The following is a 23404-nucleotide window of genomic DNA, read 5'->3' as shown; positions in this document are numbered from 1 at the left end:
AACGAATTTAGTATGAAGCCACCCTAGAAGTTGTATACTTATCGAGGAAAAAATACGCTCTTCTTTGCTACCATAATGTAGGCTACAACTTGACCTAGATGCATTACTGAGGTGGAGATACAATAAATAAAATTTAAGAATTGAACGATGAAGACATTTGACAAATATGAGCGGAAGATTGTATTGAATCTGGCTAAAACTGTTAATGGGCTGTTAAATAAGGGATAAATAGATGGATGGATACTATAAGTTGCAAATGTGGAGATGCGTAGTGAATGCAAAGTCTTGAATTTTCTGCTATTAATATAGCATACAATTGTTTACAGTTACTAATACATTTATGTTAATAATTTTATTTAATCTTCATATCGATTGGACTGTGCGTCTGGTGTACACATGTCACTGAAATGCACATTTAAATCATCAGTCATGGCATTGACTATTTAAAATACATTTAAATGGACCTAGATTAAGTAACGTGCTATTTTAATGGCGAATACATAGTAATTTATTTCGTTGAGTTTTTAAATTTTACAAAACAATAGCTAACTAACGAAACAAATACTATACATCTTCACTTTATATGACGAAGGTGCATTTACTGCACATGCAGTATGTTAATAGATGAATAAATTAACATAGCGTGTTTTTATTTTTATTGGGAAAAAGCTAAGTGTCTTGATGCGTTTATTTCAGAAGTGTTTATTACATAAACGATATACAGATTAGTTAGATATTTTTAGGAAGGGTAACACGTCTTATATAATAAAGATCGTGGTTATGTAACGAACCTTGAAGAATAGTGTAATGCAGTCAGCAGGATATTTTCCACCGGTCATTTCTTCCTCTACCGGTTTTATCAACAGTTCTATTCCACACCATCCCGCCTGTCCTCACCTTTATTATATTAACCCCATTACACAACATACATATAGAGATACAAATAAGATACGTTGTAAGATTTAGAATTAGGGCTATTAATCTTATCAAAAGAAGGAAAAGTACATAAGTAATATATATTGTAAGGGAAGGTGGGTTTACTAACTGCTAGCGTGTTACAACGGCAGGCAATGTGAGGTGATTAATAAAAAGGATGGAGTTCTAGAAAAGCCATGCGTACATTGAATATAAATAGTATTTCTTGTAAGGGAATATATTTTTAAGTTGTAATGTAAGCAGGCAATAGATAATGTAATATTTCCTTTCTCAACAGACGTCTTTTGTTTTAATGATGCGGTAGATACAGGAACTATCAAAATAAGTTTATTCAATATTTTCTTTTCTGAAATTGTGCAAATTGTTTATAGATTACGTTACGTTTTTTTTAATCAATATGTTTAATTATCAAATACTATTATCAGATTAATACTTAAAATAATTCAAACACATTGCAGTGTGTAAATATTTCTAATTTTTTGTCTAATACAGGGTTATAATGAACTCAGAATTGACATGAAGTATAAAGGTAAAGACTACTACGCTGTGTACAGAGGTTTTAAGGTAGAAAATGAAGCAGCAAAGTATAAGATGAGCTACACGTCATTCAGTGGTGGGAATGTTGAAGACCAGTTTAGTTCTCACAACGGCCAGGAGTTTACAACCATTGACTCTGATAACGATAGGTGGTCAGGTGGCAACTGTGCAGTAGACAGGAGAGGTGGTTGGTGGTATAATGAATGTCACAATGTTAACGTCAACGGTGAATGGGCGAGTCGTGTTTATAAGAAAGGAATTCATTGGTATAGCATTACAGACTATTCTGACTCTCTAGACTTTGTTTTGATGAAACTTCGTCAAATGTAAACAACCCGAAAACAATGCTATGGTAAAATAATGAATATACAGTAATCAAATTTTTTTTTTAATCTTCAGGAACATAAACAACATTTCATATATTAAAATAAATAGATGTAAACATTTAACAATGGCAATATTTTCTTGATGGTGAGTATACATAAGGAGTTTAAAATTAACGAACAGTAAACCAAACATTTTATTTTTTAAAAAAATGGTTTTAAAAACTACAACAGAGTTTGTTTTGCTATTATGATGTAATAAGGCCATGCATACACTCATCTAGAATTGAAATTCCTCATAGATTGACTGTGTGTGTTAGCCATTAAAACAGAAAAAAAACCGAATATGATGGTGTCATTTATTTCTTGCATATTCATAGACTAGTAGTCATCTAACACTATATCTTTAATTAGACATTCACTCGGATCGTGTAAAGTTCAACTCTAATAACGTGTGTAATGTTTGTGCGATTTTCTCAATAATATTTTTTGCATAGTTTTTCGAAAGATATATATGCCATCCAAAATCACATAAAGTAGATAGTAACTGTTAATTTGGGATCTGTAGAGCTTTCTATTATAAATGTGAACTTTAGGCGCTCATATAGTATAATAATTATAAATTATTTAAGTAAATCCTTTGTTTAAGTAGTTAATGTTTTATCTAGTGTATCTCATATCTAGCATGTTTGTTTATTAAGAAATTTCTAGTATCACATATAAGTACATATTAGTACAAAATAAAAATTGAATTCTGAATATGTTTGTATTACTGATTGGAATATTCTTTTATTATCGTTTTCAAGGTATATAACCATGTTCTCACAAATTAAGTGAGTAATTTTAATTGTTATCTCCCGTGAACAATTTAGTGTCGTTTGTGTTCCATACCATAGGCTAGAGAAATTTCCAATTACCTATTTTTATAATTGTATTTGTTTAGTATGTTTACATGGACACAATTAATGGAAAGCAATTATATGCATTTATATACATCTTTATTATAACGTCCACTTATTTATTATATCAAGCCTCCCTTTGTGTAGTTTAAGGAATTGTTTGGTTTATATATTTACAAATACATCCGTTTATACAATTTATGGTTAATGTGTTATTTAATTTTTTTTTTTTTTCGTTTATTTTTTTAAACACAAAAAAATCTTCGGAATTATCAAACATATAATAGCTGTCGTTTTTTGTTAATGTGATAAAGCAATAAGGAACAAGGCTAATTGTAGTGCGTAAATGAGTCCACACAGCTACGAGGGTACTTTACTCACGTTATGGAACGTACACATTGACCACGTTTTTCCTACTTATGTAGAGATTACAGACACATGTTAACTCTATATAATTGTACTGATATTAATTTGTGATCCTAGGATAAATAAATAACTTTATTAACGTAATGTTTCCATTTCTATCAGCATTTTGTCATGTAAGATACAACTGCTGATGTGGTCTGTAAATCCTGTAAGCTTGTCAGTTTCTCTAACGTGAATGTTTTCAATACAGGTCAGACCTTCCGACACCAGACCACTGCTGACAAGATTTTACCTTAATGTTATTTTTGGTATTAGCTCGAGTATTAGCTTTATTTTTTTTATCTCTTGTCCCAGCTACCAGTTGATTTTAGCATCGTGCTTTACTACTTTTCAGAGTTCCATTTAATAAGTTATATGGTATATAATGAGATTAAAACGGTAATGCTCGTGTGTTAAAATGAGAGATTAGCTTGCATTCTGAAGACGTGTGTATGTGTGTGTTCCCAGAGTATTGCTGCCATCAAAGACATTTGCAGGCTGTAAATTAAGTATAAAAATTAAGCTCAAAACTTTGCTGAGATTTAAAACAAAAGTATGAAAAAGCTGGAAAAAAGTGCAATATGAATCACACAAAATCAATGAGGAATTTGATAATGAAAGCATTAGAGCTGGACTATTCAGACACTTAAAAGCTAATGGTATCAAGGTTTTAGTAAATAAATTGCTAGGAACTAAGATATCTATCCTCAACAAAAGAGACCAAGTAAGTTTTAATTATTATCAAATGATATCTTCAAGATTCCACTAAAGAAAATTGAACTTTTAATTTTCATTTTTTTTACTACACGCACGATTAAACGTAGAAAACATTTGGATTAAAGAAAAATCCTTTATTATTTAGACCTATACTAAACTGTTTTCAAGTAGGTGTGATATTAAAGGGGATATGACTGCGTCTAGAATTTGAACTTTTAATTTCCCCAGTTTTTTTTTTAATTCACAAAAAAATTACAAACACAATAACAACATGCGGATAAAAGGGGGAAAAAAAGTAATTTAAAATTGATTAAAATTATATCTATATGCCGATTTGCCGTCCCGGTAGTGTTACATAAGTATATTGGAGAAAGTTTAGGGAAGATCAATCCCGCTTTAATTTTAGCGTAGCACGATGTAAAGCTCTCGAATTTGTCTTAAAATATTCTGTCAACGAACATACGTTTTTTTTTAACATTTTCTTTTCGACATGGCTATAATATAAATGATTGGAGCAAAGTATATAAAAGTAAAAGAAATTTTTCCGGAAACCAGAAAAAGCATATGTTTATTAAAAACGTCTAGATTGATTCTCGAAGAATATTGAAAATCATATAACTTGTAATGCATAGAAAAAGAAATACTATATAACTTTGTTAATATGACGTAAAATATATTATATTCAACTTATCTGACTACATATAAGAGTTTTTTTTAATCAATAAAGCGTTTAGTAAATCAGTCATTAAAACCTGACCCTAAAAACTTCATAAAACGACTTAAAAACAAGTTTTCATGTACTAAAGAGCAAGAAAAACGTATGAATAAATTATCAAAACCAAAGGCTTATTAATGCGTGTTAAAATATGCTTACATGTGTGTGAACGAACTAGAATATATTACATATTTACCAAAATAAAGTGCATTTCATTGTGTGTATATTCATAATTAGTTGCATATTTACTTTACCCCGGAAATTTTAAATGCCCCCCCCCCTCTCCCCGGAGAAAAAAGTCTGGAAGAAACACTGTTAACGAATATAGTTAGTAATACTCGTCAACGTATACGCAGTGTTTCTTCCAGGCTTTTTTCTTTGTGACTCTCGGGGGGGGGGGGGGGCAATAAAGTTTCTGGGGGAGGGTGGACGGACACTAGTAAAAGTATATATTTTACATATAAATTGCATTTCGTTCCGGGGGGGGGGGGGGGCGGTAAAAACTAGTCTAACCAGATGAGTTCGAGTTGAGCCTAATTCTCATTTTAGATTTGTCAACACAAGAACAAACTAGTTTTCTTTCCCCAAAAAAGTTGCTGTCCCCAGCTAATGAGCCTCATCTGCCCTGCTCCCGAACTCGGGACGTAAAAGTTAGCGAATCCCACTGTCTCCCGCCCCATCCCGCCGTTTCCCGAGAAGCTATTGATAGGGTTGATTAAAAGTTGATAGGGTTGATTAAAGTACAGATAATGATCAAACTTATTTATTAAAACAGAATTTGAATTTTAAAACACAAAATAGTGAACTTTCTATAAAATACTATACGAATTCTACTCTAAACACTTTTTGTTTAAGATTCACATGAGAAATAAAAAAGTAAAGGGCCTTAACCGGCTAAATGTTATTGAATCATATGTTTTTATTCGGTTGCTTCCCTTTGATGGTAAAAGTAAAAGTTTCCCTTTCAAACCTGACGGTCTATGGGGCAAGTGAAGTAGAGTTCACTTTCTGTGACCTCGGCATATGAAGGGATTGTGTGGTAAGCACTATGCCCAGTCGCCTTCACTCTCCCTAACGTGAGTTAGGTACCCATCAGAGGTACCCTTTGATGGATGTGGCATTAATCTTTCATGTAATTTAGAGGTCATGAATCAAAATAATACTAACAACATTTAAACCCTGACTCCACATTAAACCCTGACTCCACATTTAAACCCTGACTCCACATTTAAACACTGAACATTTAACACTTGACTTCACATTTAAACACTGACTCTACTTTTGAACACTAACTCCACATTAAAATACTAACTGCACATCTACGCAATTTTGTAGTACTAAAAATCTGCAACGTTTCTGCACACAGGCGATATATTAGGAACATAACCCAACAGTCCAGCATGGGATGGGGGGGGGGGGGGGGGGGTCATCCATAAATGACGTCACGCTTTATCTGACGTTTTTTACCTCCCCCACCCCTCCGTCACACGTTGTCACAAAACGCCAGACCCACCATAAAATGACGTCACACCTCAGCCTACACTCCCCCCCCCCCCCTTAAAATTGCTATTAAAGTTTTCTTAAAACATCGATATTTTTTTTCCAAAATCTTGTCAGAACTCTGTCAACAGAGTATTTTGATAAATTCTTATTACAATTTATTTAAACCGTTTTCTATTACGCGAAATAACGGCTAAAACTCGTTTCTAACATTGCTTTTTTATAAAGCAAAAGTGTGACGTTACACCATCTAACCCCCCCTCCTCTCATCACACACCATCACAAAATAACGAACCCACCCCCCCACCCCTCCCCTCCCCCCTACGAGTGTGACGTCATTTATGGACGACCCACACGACTAAAAAATTCACTTCTTTTATTATTTTTTTATTTAACCAAAACTTTTTTAAACGATTTTTTCTCTCTCAAAGATACGACTCAAGAGAATAAAACCCAATCGATCATTCAACAACAAAGAACGAGGCCCAATCCCTTTGTTCTCAGGAAAATTGAATGCTACCGGAAATGACCCTAGAATATACTTGTGGTTCACAAGGTTAAATGGAAGCCGCTACAGCCCCACACTCACGTCTGCCGGAAGTTGAGTCTGGAGCATGCTGGGTAATTCATGCTAGGGATTGTGGGACTTTTTGTGACCATCAGGGCATGAAAGCCCAAGCTGTAGGAGGCTGGGACATGAAGTAGACACCCATGTAGATAACTGATTGCATTCACTAGGCTGGTTTTGTTTTCTAGAATCTTACAAATTAAATATGGTAGAAAAAAAATGTATGGAATAAATAATATCAACAAGACGAAAACATAGTAAACTTGAAGATGTTGAAGCACAATGACGGAAATGGGTGTGTTTTGTTAACAAACACAAGATGAATACATGAACAGGCATTTGCTCTAAAAAATTTTTTTTTTAAAATACTTTAATTTTCCAATAAAACAAATAACAATAACATGTGTGTGAATGCTTGTCTTTAGTAACATATATATATATATATATATTTCCAATTTAAAACAAATACAGCAACATTCCACGCCGTTTGGGTGGATATTCACAAGGTAGTTACATTGATGTATAGAGTATAGTAAAAGAAAGAGCGAAATAAGTACATGAATACATATTGATACATTGAATTTAAAGCTCGTTGTTTTAAAAATGGAGGCTGGTTCGGAACATTTGTGCCAACAAAAGTGGTGAAAGAGTATAACGTATGGAAGAATAGTCGAAAGCAAAGCTATATTTGCATGGATTGCATCCCTTCTGTACAATAAACATAGTAAAAACCAAAGAAAAAGGAATAACCAGTAGTCACACACACACTCAAATTTGTTGTTTTACAAGGATTTCATTTACATTGGTACAATAGTAAATTGCAGAAATAGATATTTTTTTTTTATACAAAATTTATTTAGATTTCTTTCATTTCTCTAAGACGACGATTAGCACTGCGTACTTGAGCTGCAGATGTAGCTGAATACACCCAAGCACCCTCTGCAACCGTTTTAGAGCATCCGCTGCACATCCAAATGCCAACGGCTTTTCTCTTCATGGATTCCTTTCCACCAGGGGTCGGCAACCTGCGGCTCGCGAGCCGCATGCGGCTCTTTTGATATCAAGATGCGGCTCTCCAGCTCCTTGCACAAATACTAATAATGTTAAAAAAGAACAGTAAAATATTTGAAATAAAAAAATGTTAGTGGCTCTTTAAAACTAGGGAATTTTTGAAAATTGTAACTTTTGGCTCTTCCGCTTCAAAAGGTTGCCGACCCCTGCTTTCCACAAAGGGGACAAGTGTATGTGCTATGCTGAGATAAATAAAAGTCATTTATTCAAGGAAATTACGTTTTCCAACATTACTATGTTCAATTTTTTTTTTGCATTTATCTAAGATCTGTAATCGAATAAACTAAAGTGTTTACATACACATATTAGAAGAATATAATATTTCTGCAAAGTCAAATTTAAAATTCAACCTATCAAGAAATTATTTATTTATTTCAAAATAATTTGTACTAGAGAGTTTGTCAAAATACTTACAATTGGCACACACGTTTAAAAAATAATTATAGCCACAAGTAATATATTAATGGTCTCCCTTTGGGCTATATTAGACAATATAGTGACACCCTTAGTAGATAACTTAACTAGTTCAACTCGGGCAATGATTTTCTAAAAAAAGGTTTCAATACATCGAATCATCTAGATAAAACATATGGCGCTCTATTGGACATATAACAATAATGGCGTTCTACAAACATGATATTTGTTAGCCAGATATACCATATGGCGTCCTAGAAACAGTGCATATGCTGAACAGATAAACCATATCAAGTTCTACAAACATATATGTTAGACAGATAAACCATATCAAGTTCTTCAAACATATATGTTAGACAGATAAACCATATCAAGTTCTAAAAACATATATGTTAGACGGATAAACAGTATCAAATTTTACAAACCTATATGTTAGACAGATAAACTATATCAAGTTTTACAAACATATATGTTAGATAAACCATATCAAGTTCTACAAACATATATGTTAGACAGATAAACCATATCAAATTTTACAAACATATATGTTAGACAGATAAACAATATCAAGTTCTACAAACATATATGTTAGACAGATACACCATATGGCGTTCTACAAACATTATATATGTTAGACAGATAAACTATATGTCGTTCTACAAACATTATACATATTGTATATATATATATATATATATATATATATATATATATATATATATATATATATATATATATATATATATATATATATATATATATATATATAAATATATATATCACATGGCGTCCTTCAAACATTATATATGTTAGACAGATAAACCATATGAAGCTATACAAACATTATATATTTTATATGTCGTTCTACAAACATTATTTATTTTATATGTCGTTCTACAAACACTATAAATATTGGACATGAACCACACGGCATCCTTCAAACATGGTATATGTTAGACAGAAAAACCAAATGGTGTTTAACAAACATGACATATGTTGGACAGAGTTCGTAAGTAGATCTTTTTCGCAAACTTCATCTTCCCGTGACGGAATTAAAGTTTTCAATTCAAAACAGGTTTTAGTTGTTTTTTTTTTACTTTCTCGTGTAGAGGGAGTATTGTAATCATGCACAAAAATCACATGAAATTTTGACAGTATTTACCGTTTTACACCTCAGTACTTCTATTTAAAAAAAAGTTTAAGTAATTAAAAATTGATAAAAATTATAGATAACCCGAGTTGCAATCCACTGTAGTCTTATATAAGAGTTTTAAAACCGCTTTTGTATCTCTCATTTTTCACCATTTTACTTTTTCATATTTTTAACGAGATACTATCACGTCAAAAATTTGGTCAGGACTTTCCTACAAGACATAAAGTCTAATGCCAGGTATAAGAAAAAAGAGGAACAAAAAAAACCAACAAAAAAAAAAAACCCGAAGACGACAGAAGTAGGTGGAAGGAAGATAACTGGTCATTTGTGGTACCCTAACGGTCTACCAAATTACTGGACGGGTCGATGTTTCGATTTTGTAATATAGATTTTGTGTATAGATTTCATGTATCTTTCCTTGTCGTTTGCAAATCTGCACTTTTGTTTTCATAGCCAGGCGTTATCTACCCTTGTCTAGTAAAATAATTATCTACCCCTACCCGTAAGTTATGTTTAGTGTCTGCTGTATGGAGTATCTGTCTACCCAATATGGAATATCTGTGTCCATTACATAGAATCTGTTTCTGCCCAATAAGGAATGTCTGTTCTATAGAATGTCTGTTCTGTCTAGCTGTCTGTCTGTCTGTCCGTCCGTCCGTCCGTCCGTCCGTCCGTCCGTCCGTCACGTCCGTCCGTCCGTCCGTCCGTCTGTCCGTCTGTCCGTCTGTCCGTCTGTCCGTCTGTCCGTCTGTCCGTCTGTCCGTCTGTCCGTCTGTCTGTCTGTCTGTCTGTCTGTCTGTCTGTCTGTCTGTCTGTCTGTCTGTCTGTCTGTCTGTCTGTCTGTCTGTCTGTCTGTCTGTCTGTCTGTCTGTCTGTCTGTCTGTCTGTCTGTCTGTCTGTCTGTCTGTCTGTCTGTCTGTCTGTCTGTCTGTCTGTCTGTCTGTCTGTCTGTCTGTCTGTCTGTCTGTCTGTCTGTCTGTCTGTCTGTCTGTCTGTCTGTCTGTCTGTCTGTCTGTCTGTCTGTCTGTCTGTCTGTCTGTCTGTCTGTCTGTCTGTCTGTCTATCTGTCTGTCTGTCTGTCTGTCTGTCTGTCTGTCTGTGTGCCTGTCTGTCTGTCTGTCTGTCTGTCTGTCTGTCTGTCTGTGTGCCTGTCTGTCTGTCTGCCTGCCAGTCTGCCTGTACGTCTGTACGTCTGTACGTCTGTACGTCTGTACGTCTGTACGTTTGTACGTCTGTACGTCTGTACGTCTGTACGTCTGTACGTCTGTACGTCTGTACGTCTGTACGTCTGTATAATATAAGATCATCTACCCTACTCATATAACCAGACAAATCTTGTTTGACCAGCCTCTCGCCCACACGTCCCAGGAAATGACGTCACCTGTTCTTCAACATGGAATGAAATAATCCCATCAGCGTTCAGTTGATTCAAGAAGCCAGCGATACTCCTGCTCGCCTCATCTAATTACTGACCCCTACCACTGACCCCTGGCTACTGACCAACAAACCAATGACCACTGACCTAAGTCTTGTATTCACCCTGCGGTCACTAGTCTAGACGTACTGACCAGTGGTCAGTGCTAAAGGTGGGCCGTTAAGAAATGTTTTAGTATGAGATCATCTTGACATATCGTTAGTGCGGTGTCATTCATGGGACTATGTCTACTCATTCATGGGGCAGTGTCCACTCATTCATGGGGCAGTGTCCACTCATTCATGGGGCAGTATCCACTCGGCTACTGATATGACATATGCTGGGAATCAATTACAACAAACATTTGTTTCTTAAAAAAACGCATGTCCCATCTATTTATTCCAGTCATCCCTCGCTTCGTCGCGGTTGATTCATCGCGGCCTAATTTCACGCGGATTTGTGTGTTACACATACACGTATCAAATTATTTATACACGAGCCGACCCGCTGCGTATCATACGCCGCTATTTAGTTTTTTTTTTCTACTTTTCAGTAATTTATAATTTGTGAATTCGACAGTACCAATGCTGCCATTGAAAATATTTGCTTAAAAACACTACCCCCCCCCCCACGTGAAAACAGCCTCCTCTTAATTACCTCCTCTAAGTTTAAAATCGTTTCAAACTAAATTATCTGCCCCTAATAGCCGTCACCAAACCCGTCTCTGTGATTGTAAAATGTAAACAGCGTGACCACAGCTCACCAGACAATGTGGGGGTGGGGTGGGGGTGGTAGTGATAGCGATAGAGAGGAAGAGAGGGGACTGCAAAGGCGCGCTTGCAGCTTGTTTTCTAACTGATCCCAGAAGAGAATTATATATATAGATTATTTAATGTAAGCTATTTATACTAGAAAGTAAGTAAAGTTCTCTTTTCGAACATGACGGTCCATGGGGCATGTGAAGTTGAGTTTAACTGTTTTCTGTGACCTCGACATATGAAGGGATAATGTAGTCACCAATATGTCCAGCCGCCTTTACATTCCCTAATGTGGGTAATGTGACGGTAATGTTATTCTACCGCCATCCAGTGCTCCGCCTCTTCCTCCCCTCTCTTTCTCCCCCCTTCCCCCCCCCCCCCCCCCCGTTAGACTGTTCAGTCGCTAGATCTACATTGTGACTCATCCCATGCCGAAAAGGCTTATGGGACAGGCCCGTCGCTGGTGCGATAATAGGGCCGGTAACCGATTAACTCGGTCTTTCTACCCCGACCACTGCCCTTGCTCAGCGCACCTGCACGCTAACCCTCACCCTGGGTATAAGCGTCCAAGAAATCAGCAGTTATCGCTTTTTAACAGAAGGTATTTGATTATTTTAAATATACTAGAAATCTATAATATCGACCTTAAGTGTCATATGTTTTATTGTCTGCATTTGATGTAATTTTACTATTATCTATATTGTTGTAATTTTCCCTCAACTTGAGTTGTATTGAATGAGTACCTCTCATTACTATATCCCACAACATTGTTCTATCCTACACATGTAACTCTAGTTATGTGTTTATGTTAGCAATATTTAGTAGGCCATGCCATCTATTTACAGCGTCCTAGGTCGGGAACCAATCATTCAACTCACAACTGCTATTTCACAGACAAGGCGAGCGCATGTGTATGCGCGGGAAGTCTCAAGCTTTTAAGTTATGTAAACTCTATATGTGTAATGAAAGTTTATAATTAAGACATCACATACGCAAAACAAAATTTGTAATAAATTTATTAATAACCTTCTAGGTTATTAGCGTTATTATTTTAATATCAGTAACTGTTGTACTGTATTCCCGGTAGAGAAGCGGCACAGACCCTCCTACCGGTTGAATTTACAGGTTTTACTACTATCACGGTACAAATATACAATTTTACCGTTAACATGGGGGCTCGTCAAACTAAATACTAGACACGAGTTAGCCACTCGTATTTGAAATTTTGCTGTTTCACATATTTGTATTTTACTTAACTAGGCAATATTCACTAGTTTTGTTATTTTTACAGAGGAACTGACTGTGTTATCTTTCTTAAATCTGTCATCGCTTTCTGCAGGACATCTGCTGTGTTAACATCATGTACTATTATCATCATTGCTGACTCGCCTAAAGCTGCTGACAGCGGAGGATTCTCTCGGTAAAGTAGTTGTTTTCTTTTCACTTGCTCACCTCTGCACTTTGCTCGGTCGTTTCCCCTTCAACTAAACTGTTCGTTTTACAACTCACTTATTAGAGGGTCAACTGGCATAAAGGCTGATCAGGTACATTTACCAGGTTTAACTTATCGCCAACAAGCCTACGTGCAGTGATAACATTTACGTGCCAGCACATCCGCCTATTTACACAGCCCAACCGCTAGTATCTAACAGGGGGACGGACACACGATCCGGCAAGCCTAATTAGCAGAATGATTACGGCGGAGGAACTGAGAGCGGAAGGTCGCTCATACGGCTACGAAGGTGATAAATTGAAAGAATGGATTATACAAAGGGAGCAAGAAGAAAGACAACGCGAACAGGACGAAAAAATAAAGCAAAAAGAAAAGGAAAATGAGGAGAGAGAAGTAAGGAAAATTGAAAGAGAAAATCGGCAGATTGAAAACGAAAAAATACTGAAAATAGAAGAAACAAAACAAAAGGAGATTTCACTTGAACTAGCGCGTATAGAACTAAAGAAATTGGAGTTAATGCAGGCGACACACGGGTCCACAGCTAATACAGCCACTCTTGACATCGTGGGTGTGCTTGAGAGCAGGTCAAAAGTAACACTGCCTAAATTTGATGGCGACGGTGATCACCTTGATTTTTTCCTGCTTCGATTTGAGGAGGAGGCAAAACAACATAAATGGCAACCTGACACATGGACCAATGAACTGCGCAAGTTGATGCCCGCCGATCTGTTGCCAGTTTGCTTCATGGGAAATAGGTCAGGAACCAGTGCCACATACGAGGAGGTAAAGACAGCTCTCTCTCGACATTTCAACTTAACCGCACAAGGGTACCGCCACAAATTTTATGCACTAACACCCGAACCCAACGAGTCAATCATAGCCTACAGCAACAGAGCCAAGCATTATATTTCCAGATGGGCCGACTTAGCCAAGATAGAAAAAACCTTTGACGCACTGCGCGACTTAATGATTGTTGATAAGTTGCTCCACACCATTAACACAGACATTGTCAACTTCGTCACAGAAAGAAATGACATGTCTCTAAACACAGTTTTAGACCAGGCAGATAATTATCTCATTGCTCACCCGGACAAAAGCTTAATCCGACACAAATCTCCTCAACCACCCATCGTAAACTGGACTGATAACTCAAGGCCGGTGGTTCCAATATGTAACTTTTGCTCAAGGCGTGGGCACGTGACAGAGGAATGCTACCTGTTGCGTGAAACTAGGCCCAGCGCGCAGACCACCACTCAGAACACTACTGCTGCAAACGGCCAAAGTGCCGACTATTCGGGTCACAACCAAGGTCGTCGTTACAGAAACTTTGCCACCTTTCCCAACCCAGACAGAGGCAATGCTCGTCAAGAAGGACAATCTACAGGCCCAAGGTATTTCCACAATCAAAGTCAACAATGACTAGCCAAGAAAATCAAAACCGTTAAACCAACAAATAACCACACTAACAACTCAGACAAACTTTCACACTTTAGCTTAGGCTGCCAAGATTGCAATCATCGAGAACGAGGTGTGAATGTAGTTGCTGGTCAAGTGAACTACATAGATGTACAAGTTTTGAGAGATACGGGCTGCGATATAATAGGCTGTAGAGAGAGCCTATCATACGGTCAAAGCAATAAAGATACAGTAACTTGTGTTTTATTTGATGGCAGGAAGGTCACTTACAAGGTAGGTTGGATTAGAGTTGATTCACCATTTTTTACAGGGTGGACAAAAGCAGCTTTACTTAAAGACCCGCCTGTAGACTTAATTATTGGGAACATACATGGGGCAACAATGGGGGTTGTTACTAGAGCGCAGGCTAAGAAATCCCAAGTGACAGAGCAAACTACCAGGTTTGTTACTGAGTTAGACATCACAGTGGATAACTTTAAACAAATGCAAGCGGATGACGAAACCCTTAATGATGTGAGACGGCTCGCTAACCAGCCCCCTGACCAACACTCACCCTCACATGTCTACGTTAACAAAGACGGCCTATTGGTCAGACGATACACAGCGCCCGACGGCCTAGGCGATGAGGTGGAGCAACTTGTAGTGCCTACACAGTTACGTCAAGCTGTACTCGAGGTAGCTCACGATAACAACTGGTCAGCTCACATGGGCGTGGCCAGAACCATGTCCAGAATACTGGAGCAGTTTTGGTGGCCAGGTATAAGGAAAACGGTAACCCATTACTGTAAGACTTGTGATGTCTGCCAGAAGCTCAAGAAACCTAGTGCAGGGGGCCGGGCTCCTTTAGGAATGATGGAGGAAGTAGGCAAAATCTGGGGCAAGATAGCTATAGACATAGTCGGTCCAATCAATCCCATGTCCACTAAGGGGTACAGGTACATTCTGACCTTAGTTGACACGGCAACCAGATGGCCTGAGGCTATCCCGCTGAAACGCATAACTGCCGAAGATATACAGGAGGCTTTGGCGGGCGTGTTTTCACGCATGGGGTTACCAGACGAGATTCTCTCCGACAATGGCGCTCAATTTACCAGCGACCTGATGACGCAAGTCATGTCGTTAATGGGGATCAAACAAAAGTTTAGCACCCCTTGGCACCCGGCGAGTAATGGAATGGTGGAGCGTTTTAACGGTTCGCTGAAAACCATGTTATATAAGGTAGCAAATAAGAAACCAAAAGAGTGGGAAAGCCATATCCCTTCGGTCTTGTTCGCATACAGGGAGGCAACACATGAAACCACGGGGTTTTCACCATTTGAGCTCATGTTCGGGAGAAAGGTTAGAGGCCCTTTGTCTATTTTAAGAAATATCTTCACTGGGTGTAATGAAGATGCTGGCAACGACGAGCAAACTTATAAGTACCATGAATACCTGGACATTCTTAAAGACAGATTAAAAACCAGTGGGGAAATTGCTAAAGCAAATATTTATGCCAACAAGAAAAAGATGAAAACACACTATGATAAAAAAGCCAAGGATAAAGTCCTTAGTGTGGGAAGTTTAGTTGTAGTCATGAAACCATCAGGGGGTGGTAAATTAGAAAAGGCACGCTGGCATGGCCCTTACAGGGTCATAAAGAAAGCCAGCCCCGTCAACTACACTGTTCTTGAAAAAGGAAAAGAAAAAACCTATCATGCTAACATGCTAGTGGAGTACCACAAACGAAGTGGCAAGCAAATCAAGAATAAACCTGAACAAAGCACCAGCTCTAATACCGACACAGACGGTGTACACGCAGCATACGCAGTTGTCATGGAAGAAAAGGATGATATACACAACACTGTCAATACGGTAACCACGCTCACGCTAGAGGACACCGAGACAGTTGATGATGTACTGGTGAACCCCGAACTAACGGACACACAAAAACATGAGCTGTACACGATATTAGACCACTTCTCTGATGTCATAACCAGCAAGACAGGGAAAACAGATCTTATCTCCCACACTATACAACTAACTTCTAGCAAACCTATTTTTCAAAAACCATATCCCACCCCGTTCTCAACTAAACAAGTTATTCTCGAGGAGGTGAGAAAAATGGAGCAGGCAGGGATCATAGAAAAGTCTAACTCTCCATACGCATCACCGGTGGTCCTGGTTCGAAAGAAAGACGGGTCTAACAGATTTTGTATAGACTACAGACAAATTAACCAGATAACGGTAACGGATGCTGAACCGATTCCGAATCAGGAAGAATTGTTTACCGAACTCACTAGTGCTGCCTATTTTACAAAAATCGATCTTGTCAAAGGATATTGGCAGATACCAATTGATGAGGAAAGCAAAAAATACACGGCATTTCAAACAAACTGGGGACTATATCAGTTTTGTTTTATGCCATTCGGGTTATGCAACGCACCTTCCACCTTCGCTCGGTGCATGCGAACAGTATTTGAAGATCAGGAAAATGTAGTTAGTTTTTTTGACGACCTACTTGTATTTGGGGAATCATGGGAGATCCATAACAAAGCTCTGGTAGAAGTCTTAGAACGGCTGCGCACAGCCGGTCTAACAGCCAAACCATCTAAAATGGTCGTGGGTTTTCCCGAGGTGGAATTCCTAGGACATGTAGTAGGTAATGGTCAGCTCAAACCACAAGATAACACTATTGAAAAGATCCTGCATGTCCACCCACCTAAAACAAAGAAACAGGTAAGAAGCATAATTGGCCTGATCAGCTATTATCGCAAGTTCATCCCTAATTTTGCTGACATAACAAGTGTATTTTCAGAGTTGGTTAAGAAGGGAAAACCTGACCGGGTTGTCTGGTCTGGGGCTTGTGAAGAGGCACTCAACGAAATACAGGGGGCGTTCTCTACTTCACCTATCCTTTCATTGCCTGATCTGTCTAAACCCTTTATCCTCAGATCTGATGCTAGCTCATATGCCATAGGTGCTTGTTTATTACAAGAGCACAATGGCCTGTTACACCCTGTACTTTATGCTAGCAGGAAATTGTTACCTCGAGAAACACGTTACAGTGTTATTGAGAAGGAAGCTCTGGGCTTAGTGTGGTCTATTACAAAATTTTCTAGATATCTGTGGGGCACCCATTTTATTGTCCAGACAGATCACAAACCCCTTACAGTCCTTCAGTTCTCAAAACCTGTCAACAGCAGATTAGCTAGATGGGCCATGACACTGCAGGAATATCACTTTACCATCCAGCCTATTGCTGGCTCTGAAAATGTGTTGGCAGACTTCCTTAGCAGAATAACTGCAGCATAATAGCATAACTCATCTGGTTTTGTACACCTCAACGGTTTAGTATTTTACTATTATTACTGTTAAATTCATTTTGTATGTTAACACTGTTTCTTTTACTAAATGGTTAACTGATGATATTATTAAGACACTTGCTTATTATGTTTATAACCTTACTTTTACATTGTTGAACTCATATGTATAACCTACCATTATCACACTTATATTTTACCTATAGTAAAGGTAACACAGTATTGTATTCAACCACCTTGCTATACAAGCAACAACGTATATTAATGTACAATTTTTTTGTCCGTTAAACACAACTTTGTAGTTATTACTTATAGCGCATTATATTATGCTATGACGTTTCATGTATTAGCCTTAACAACACATTTATCTATATATATTTTTTGTGACGGCTACTTCAGTCCGCTAAAGTTGTACTTTTAGCAAAACATTTAGCGCGGAAAGGGGGTGTGACGGTAATGTTATTCTACCGCCATCCAGTGCTCCGCCTCTTCCTCCCCTCTCTTTCTCCCCCCTTCCCCCCCCCCCCCCCGTTAGACTGTTCAGTCGCTAGATCTACATTGTGACTCATCCCATGCCGAAAAGGCTTATGGGACAGGCCCGTCGCTGGTGCGATAATAGGGCCGGTAACCGATTAACTCGGTCTTTCTACCCCGACCACTGCCCTTGCTCAGCGCACCTGCACGCTAACCCTCACCCTGGGTATAAGCGTCCAAGAAATCAGCAGTTATCGCTTCTTAACAGAAGGTATTTGATTATTTTAAATATACTAGAAATCTATAATATCGACCTTAAGTGTCATATGTTTTATTGTCTGCATTTGATGTAATTTTACTATTATCTATATTGTTGTAATTTTCCCTCAACTTGAGTTGTATTGAATGAGTACCTCTCATTACTATATCCCACAACATTGTTCTATCCTACACATGTAACTCTAGTTATGTGTTTATGTTAGCAATATTTAGTAGGCCATGCCATCTATTTACAGCGTCCTAGGTCGGGAACCAATCATTCAACTCACAACTGCTATTTCACAGACAAGGCGAGCGCATGTGTATGCGCGGGAAGTCTCAAGCTTTTAAGTTATGTAAACTCTATATGTGTAATGAAAGTTTATAATTAAGACATCACATACGCAAAACAAAATTTGTAATAAATTTATTAATAACCTTCTAGGTTATTAGCGTTATTATTTTAATATCAGTAACTGTTGTACTGTATTCCCGGTAGAGAAGCGGCACAGACCCTCCTACCGGTTGAATTTACAGGTTTTACTACTATCACGGTACAAATATACAATTTTACCGTTAACAGGTAAGGTACCCATCAGAACTGGGTGGAATCAGAAACGCTCTACTGATTTAACCCGGATTTGAACTCGAGCGTTTCGACGTAGCATTTTAGAGCTCTTCTGCTAGGCCACGCAGTCCCATATAGTATTTATACTATTAATATTTTATTAACATGTTTGAAACTACGAATGTTCTAATGATAACATAATTTACGTTTATATTGTTTAAAATGTTTATTTATACTATACAATATACACAAAAATTGTGTATTTTAAATGAGGGGGTACACTTCGCGGTTTTCACCTATCGCGGTTCTGTTGACATTAACCGCGATAACTAAGGAATGTCTGTATACCAAGATTAAACACTTCTAGAACCAATGTAGCTAAAACGGCATATACATCTGAGGTAGATTTTTAACAATTTAATGCCAAAAAGTGATCAGGCATAGTACTTATATTTTAAAAATGAAGTAATAATGCACGATTTGGAGTTTCGGTTATTGATCTTTATCAGAGAAAATAAAACAAATTAATTCAACAGAAAAGAATAATTTTAAAATTATAATGTTTAGCTGAATCTAAAATAACGTAATTTCATATTAAAAATGGCTGCATTCAGTGGCGTAGCGAGGTCGGTTGTCACCCGGTGCGGCACTTAAGGGTGTCACCCCCCAGAGGCGTAGATGCCCTTCCCGGGGACAAATTTTCGATTTGCACTCCACCCCCCCCCCCCTTAAAACTTTCGATTTTCACCCCCCACAAGTTTTTCTCTATATATTTTGCTATATTTTGCCTTGGTGTCACCCCCTAAATGGTGTCACCCGATGAAAAACGTGGGGCGCCGAAGTAAAAGTTTTTTATCGGTCATTGTTAATATAAGATGTAAAAGTTATATTACTATTGATTAGATAACACTATTGAAGTTTATTAGGGAGGTTGTAGAGAGTCAACATTATTAGAAACTGTAAGAAAATCACGGCGCCCCACGTTTTTCATCGCTTATAGTAGAGTGATCGCTTGCATTATTGTGATGTATAGCATTTATTTTCTACTTTTTAGTTCAATCAGAAAACATGTTTTTTTTAAACTTTTTAAATGATCATTATTTTCTATTTTCTAGTCTTTGTCTGTTTGTTTGCATTCAAATCTTGCTACCGATTTTATCTTCTCGCATTCACTTTTATTTTGGGTAAACGAAGACAAACACTCACAAAGGACGAACACCAAGATAAAAGGGAGTTATACCAGGCATGACACGCTTATTTTTCAGGATCAGCTGGAGGTTCGTGTCGACGCATTCTTTCCATCTCCTGTAGACATTCCTCATTGCAGGGTTTTTTTCCTATTAGCTTGCTGCAATCCACTTCCACAATGCGTACGCCTTCGAGTGATCGTACTCGACTGAGCGCAACATACGCCTGGCCCGTTTCAAAAAGCGCTAGTCCTAGATAGACAACTTCGTGATAAACTGCTAGCCTTGCATTTTATGCACTGTGCATGCCCAGCATAGAATTATGGGCAGTTGTCTTCGCTCGACTTTTCCATAATTCAGTTTTCAATCAGATTCTACGCATCTCGGCTCAACTCGACGGATTCCATCTGGTCCAAAGTCAATGCTTAAGTCGGGAATGTCTTATCAAAAAAAGGTCGAGTGAATGATTGCCTGGCTAATGGAAGTGAACCTTCTGAGCCGTTTTCCGTATAAGGAAGGAAGGAAGGAAGCAGTACCATATTTCTATGTGATACACATTTAAGAGTAACAATATTGTGTAGCTACTCTTTTATATCAAGTGTACAACAAGCATCCTATAAGTGAGACGCTAGCAATGAATGGCCCCATGTAGATTGTTGAACAAACGTCATATCTATTGGACACTAGCGAGAAACACATATGCAAATGTTTATGTTAAATAATTATTTATGATAAAACAATGTTTATATTTTGTTAACTGCTGACTTTGGGGTGTGAAGAAGTATTTATAGATATTAAATTATGAACTTGACTTATATATTACGTATATTATTTTATAAAATAATTGAAAAGAAATTTATGGAAAAATTTACATTTTATTTTTAAGTTTTCAGAATTACAATAACTGATGTATGCAAATCAATTAATTATACTAATTTAATCATGCTGTAAATTCATCAGCACATGATATTAAAATTACAACAAACCAGAATAATAACAATGGTCACGATTTAGGTGAAAATATTTAGTCATTCGAACACATGGAAATACTGTTCAACTCTCTTAATATGAGGAGCTTAAGCTACCGATAGCAGATATGAAACTTAACGATGTAAAGTTTTCATGCCCCAATAATATTCCCCTCCAAATGTTCCACATACCAGTTTTCCTTTGTTCCCCTTCCCGGTGGGGGGGGGGGGGGGGGGGGGGAGTAGTAGATAGCGAGCGTAAAAAAAGGAGACAATTGCTGGATGACATTAGGGACGGGACCGGATCGTCTTTTGAAAACTCTCTGAGGGCACCAGACGGACGGCAAGGCATTGGGGCATAAGCAGTCATGGTGCCTCAACAACTTTCGGGCAGATGTAGAGGATAGGATATGTGATAACTGTTCTACACAATATAATTATCTAAAACTATAAACGTTTGATATAATAGCCTGGTTGTAGATGTATATCAAATTTGGTCTGGTGTTTTGCAAAGCCATACAATGATTACCAAGAGAATTTGATGTCAGTGGCGTAGCTAGGTTGTTCAGGGGTTGTGGGGGTGGGAGTGTTAAGAGCAGCGATTTTTTTTATTGAACACATTTCTGGGTGTTTAATAAAGTCATTATGTCATTACACATCTCAACTGTACATTTGACAATTGAATTGACAAGATGCATATAGGTTTTTCTTCCGATCTTGATTCATTTTCTGGATTAAACGATTATTCTTGCAATTATCATCCATATAGACGTTTTACGAAATCACTCAGTTGAATAACACGTTTCATAAGCATCCTTACTCTAAGACGATCAAGACAGAACTAACAAACATAATTCACCGCAACCAGTTTCTACCCAAAACGTCACTACCTATCCTCCTCGTCATCATTCCATTCGTTCATTATATCTTTCACACCAACATTCGTTCGCTCCAACATACCCTGAATAAACACACATAATAACACTACCCCCTCCCTCGAAAAGCTAATTATATTAGCTGCAAATAACTCACTGATATTCCAACTCGAATATTTACAGGGTTCTATATTCTTTCATCTCACTTTCCGTTAATCCCTGGCATGCATCCAATCCCTTACCTCCTATCAGTACAAATAACTGTTGTAAACCCCAGTTAGAACAGTCGGAGTGGCTAGAGTGGAGGGTGAAAATGTTCAATCGAAATATAAAAAACATACGAAAACTATGACAAGGCTTTGTATATTTAAAACTATATGCATGTATACAAAAGAAAACATTTTTAGAACGTATTTCTACAATAGCACCAGTCATTCTATTGTTAAAATATTCTACTCCGCTACCCATCACATTTTCACCTTTTACGCAGACAGCGACAATCTTCGAATGTATATAGGCAATGGTGTTCTACTATAGAAAGTATGTTTTACGTCAATATCCTCATATTTGCACTAATGTAAAAAAAATATAATGGAAAAGGTTCATTTAATTATACAATATGTATAATGGTATAATTAACCAAAACAGTTCACAATGGTTAATCGACCAACAAGTTAGACTGCGCGAACAAAGTCACCCACATATTATTATAATCAATAAAATATGTTTTATAACAATATTTTGCGATATGCTGCCAACTATGTGTGATTCATTATATTAGGATTTTATCTGCATATGTTCACTAAAGATGAAAGATATGAAAGATAAAACAATGGCCTCTAAATAAAACTGGAGAGAATACACATGTTCAAACTAAAAACACTTCAAACGACATTCAAGAAAAATGTGTCGAATAAAATAAAAATTTACTATGTGCTGTCCTTGCATAGCTACAAACACTATTATGTTGAAAATACAATTCAAAATATGCAAATATTCTATACATTAATATTATTTTCTAAATTAGAATTAATCGAAAACAAATTTAGAACCCTCGTGCACAAGACATTAGTTAAAAAAAAAACGCCAACATTTTGTATGTAGAAAATTGTTGGCAGCACCAGCGCGCGAAAATAACGTTTCCCACTGGTATCGTCTTACATGAACCGAGCAAAACAACACGTGCATCAAGATAAGAATGTGGGGATCTACGTTCTACACTCATAGCTTGTCCTTGAGATGTTAGTTTTTTAGCGTGTGAGCAGGTAAACAAAATTATATAACTTACTTTTTGTTTCACCCCGCATCAAGTAGGGCAGAGGGTTTCAGTCATGAGAACTTTAAAATTACGGTACAACTGCTAACATAAAGTAATCGTGCCATCAAGATTAATCTAAATTTAATTGTTAAATAAAATACTTAAAAAAAACTTTTTAAAAAACCACGTTTTTCTTGTGGACTAAAAAGTAGAAAATAACTATTTACATACATTTGAT

At 37.2% G+C, this 23404-nt stretch overlaps 1 protein-coding gene across 1 annotated transcript; it reads left to right on the top strand.

Annotated features, from left to right (window-relative positions):
• Positions 1-1452: 1452 nt before the first annotated feature.
• On the top strand, positions 1453-1803 carry LOC131939977 (ficolin-1-like). Its single transcript, XM_059298503.1, has one exon. It carries the CDS (start codon positions 1453-1455, stop codon positions 1801-1803), a length of 351 nt encoding a protein of 116 aa, XP_059154486.1.
• The last annotated feature ends 21601 nt before the right edge of the window (positions 1804-23404 follow it).

The sequence above is a fragment of the Physella acuta genome, unplaced genomic scaffold, assembly GCF_028476545.2.
Source record: "Physella acuta isolate Inbredline_101_S28 unplaced genomic scaffold, ASM2847654v3 ptg000306l, whole genome shotgun sequence".
NCBI lineage: Eukaryota > Metazoa > Mollusca > Gastropoda > Physidae > Physella > Physella acuta.
Note: the sequence above shows the minus strand (reverse complement) of the source record. Positions and strands in the feature narration are given on the sequence as shown.

Bases quoted from the DNA above. Each gene is read 5' to 3' on its own strand.
- LOC131939977 (XM_059298503.1), top strand. From the start codon at position 1,453: ATGAAGTATAAAGGTAAAGACTACTACGCTGTGTACAGAGGTTTTAAG.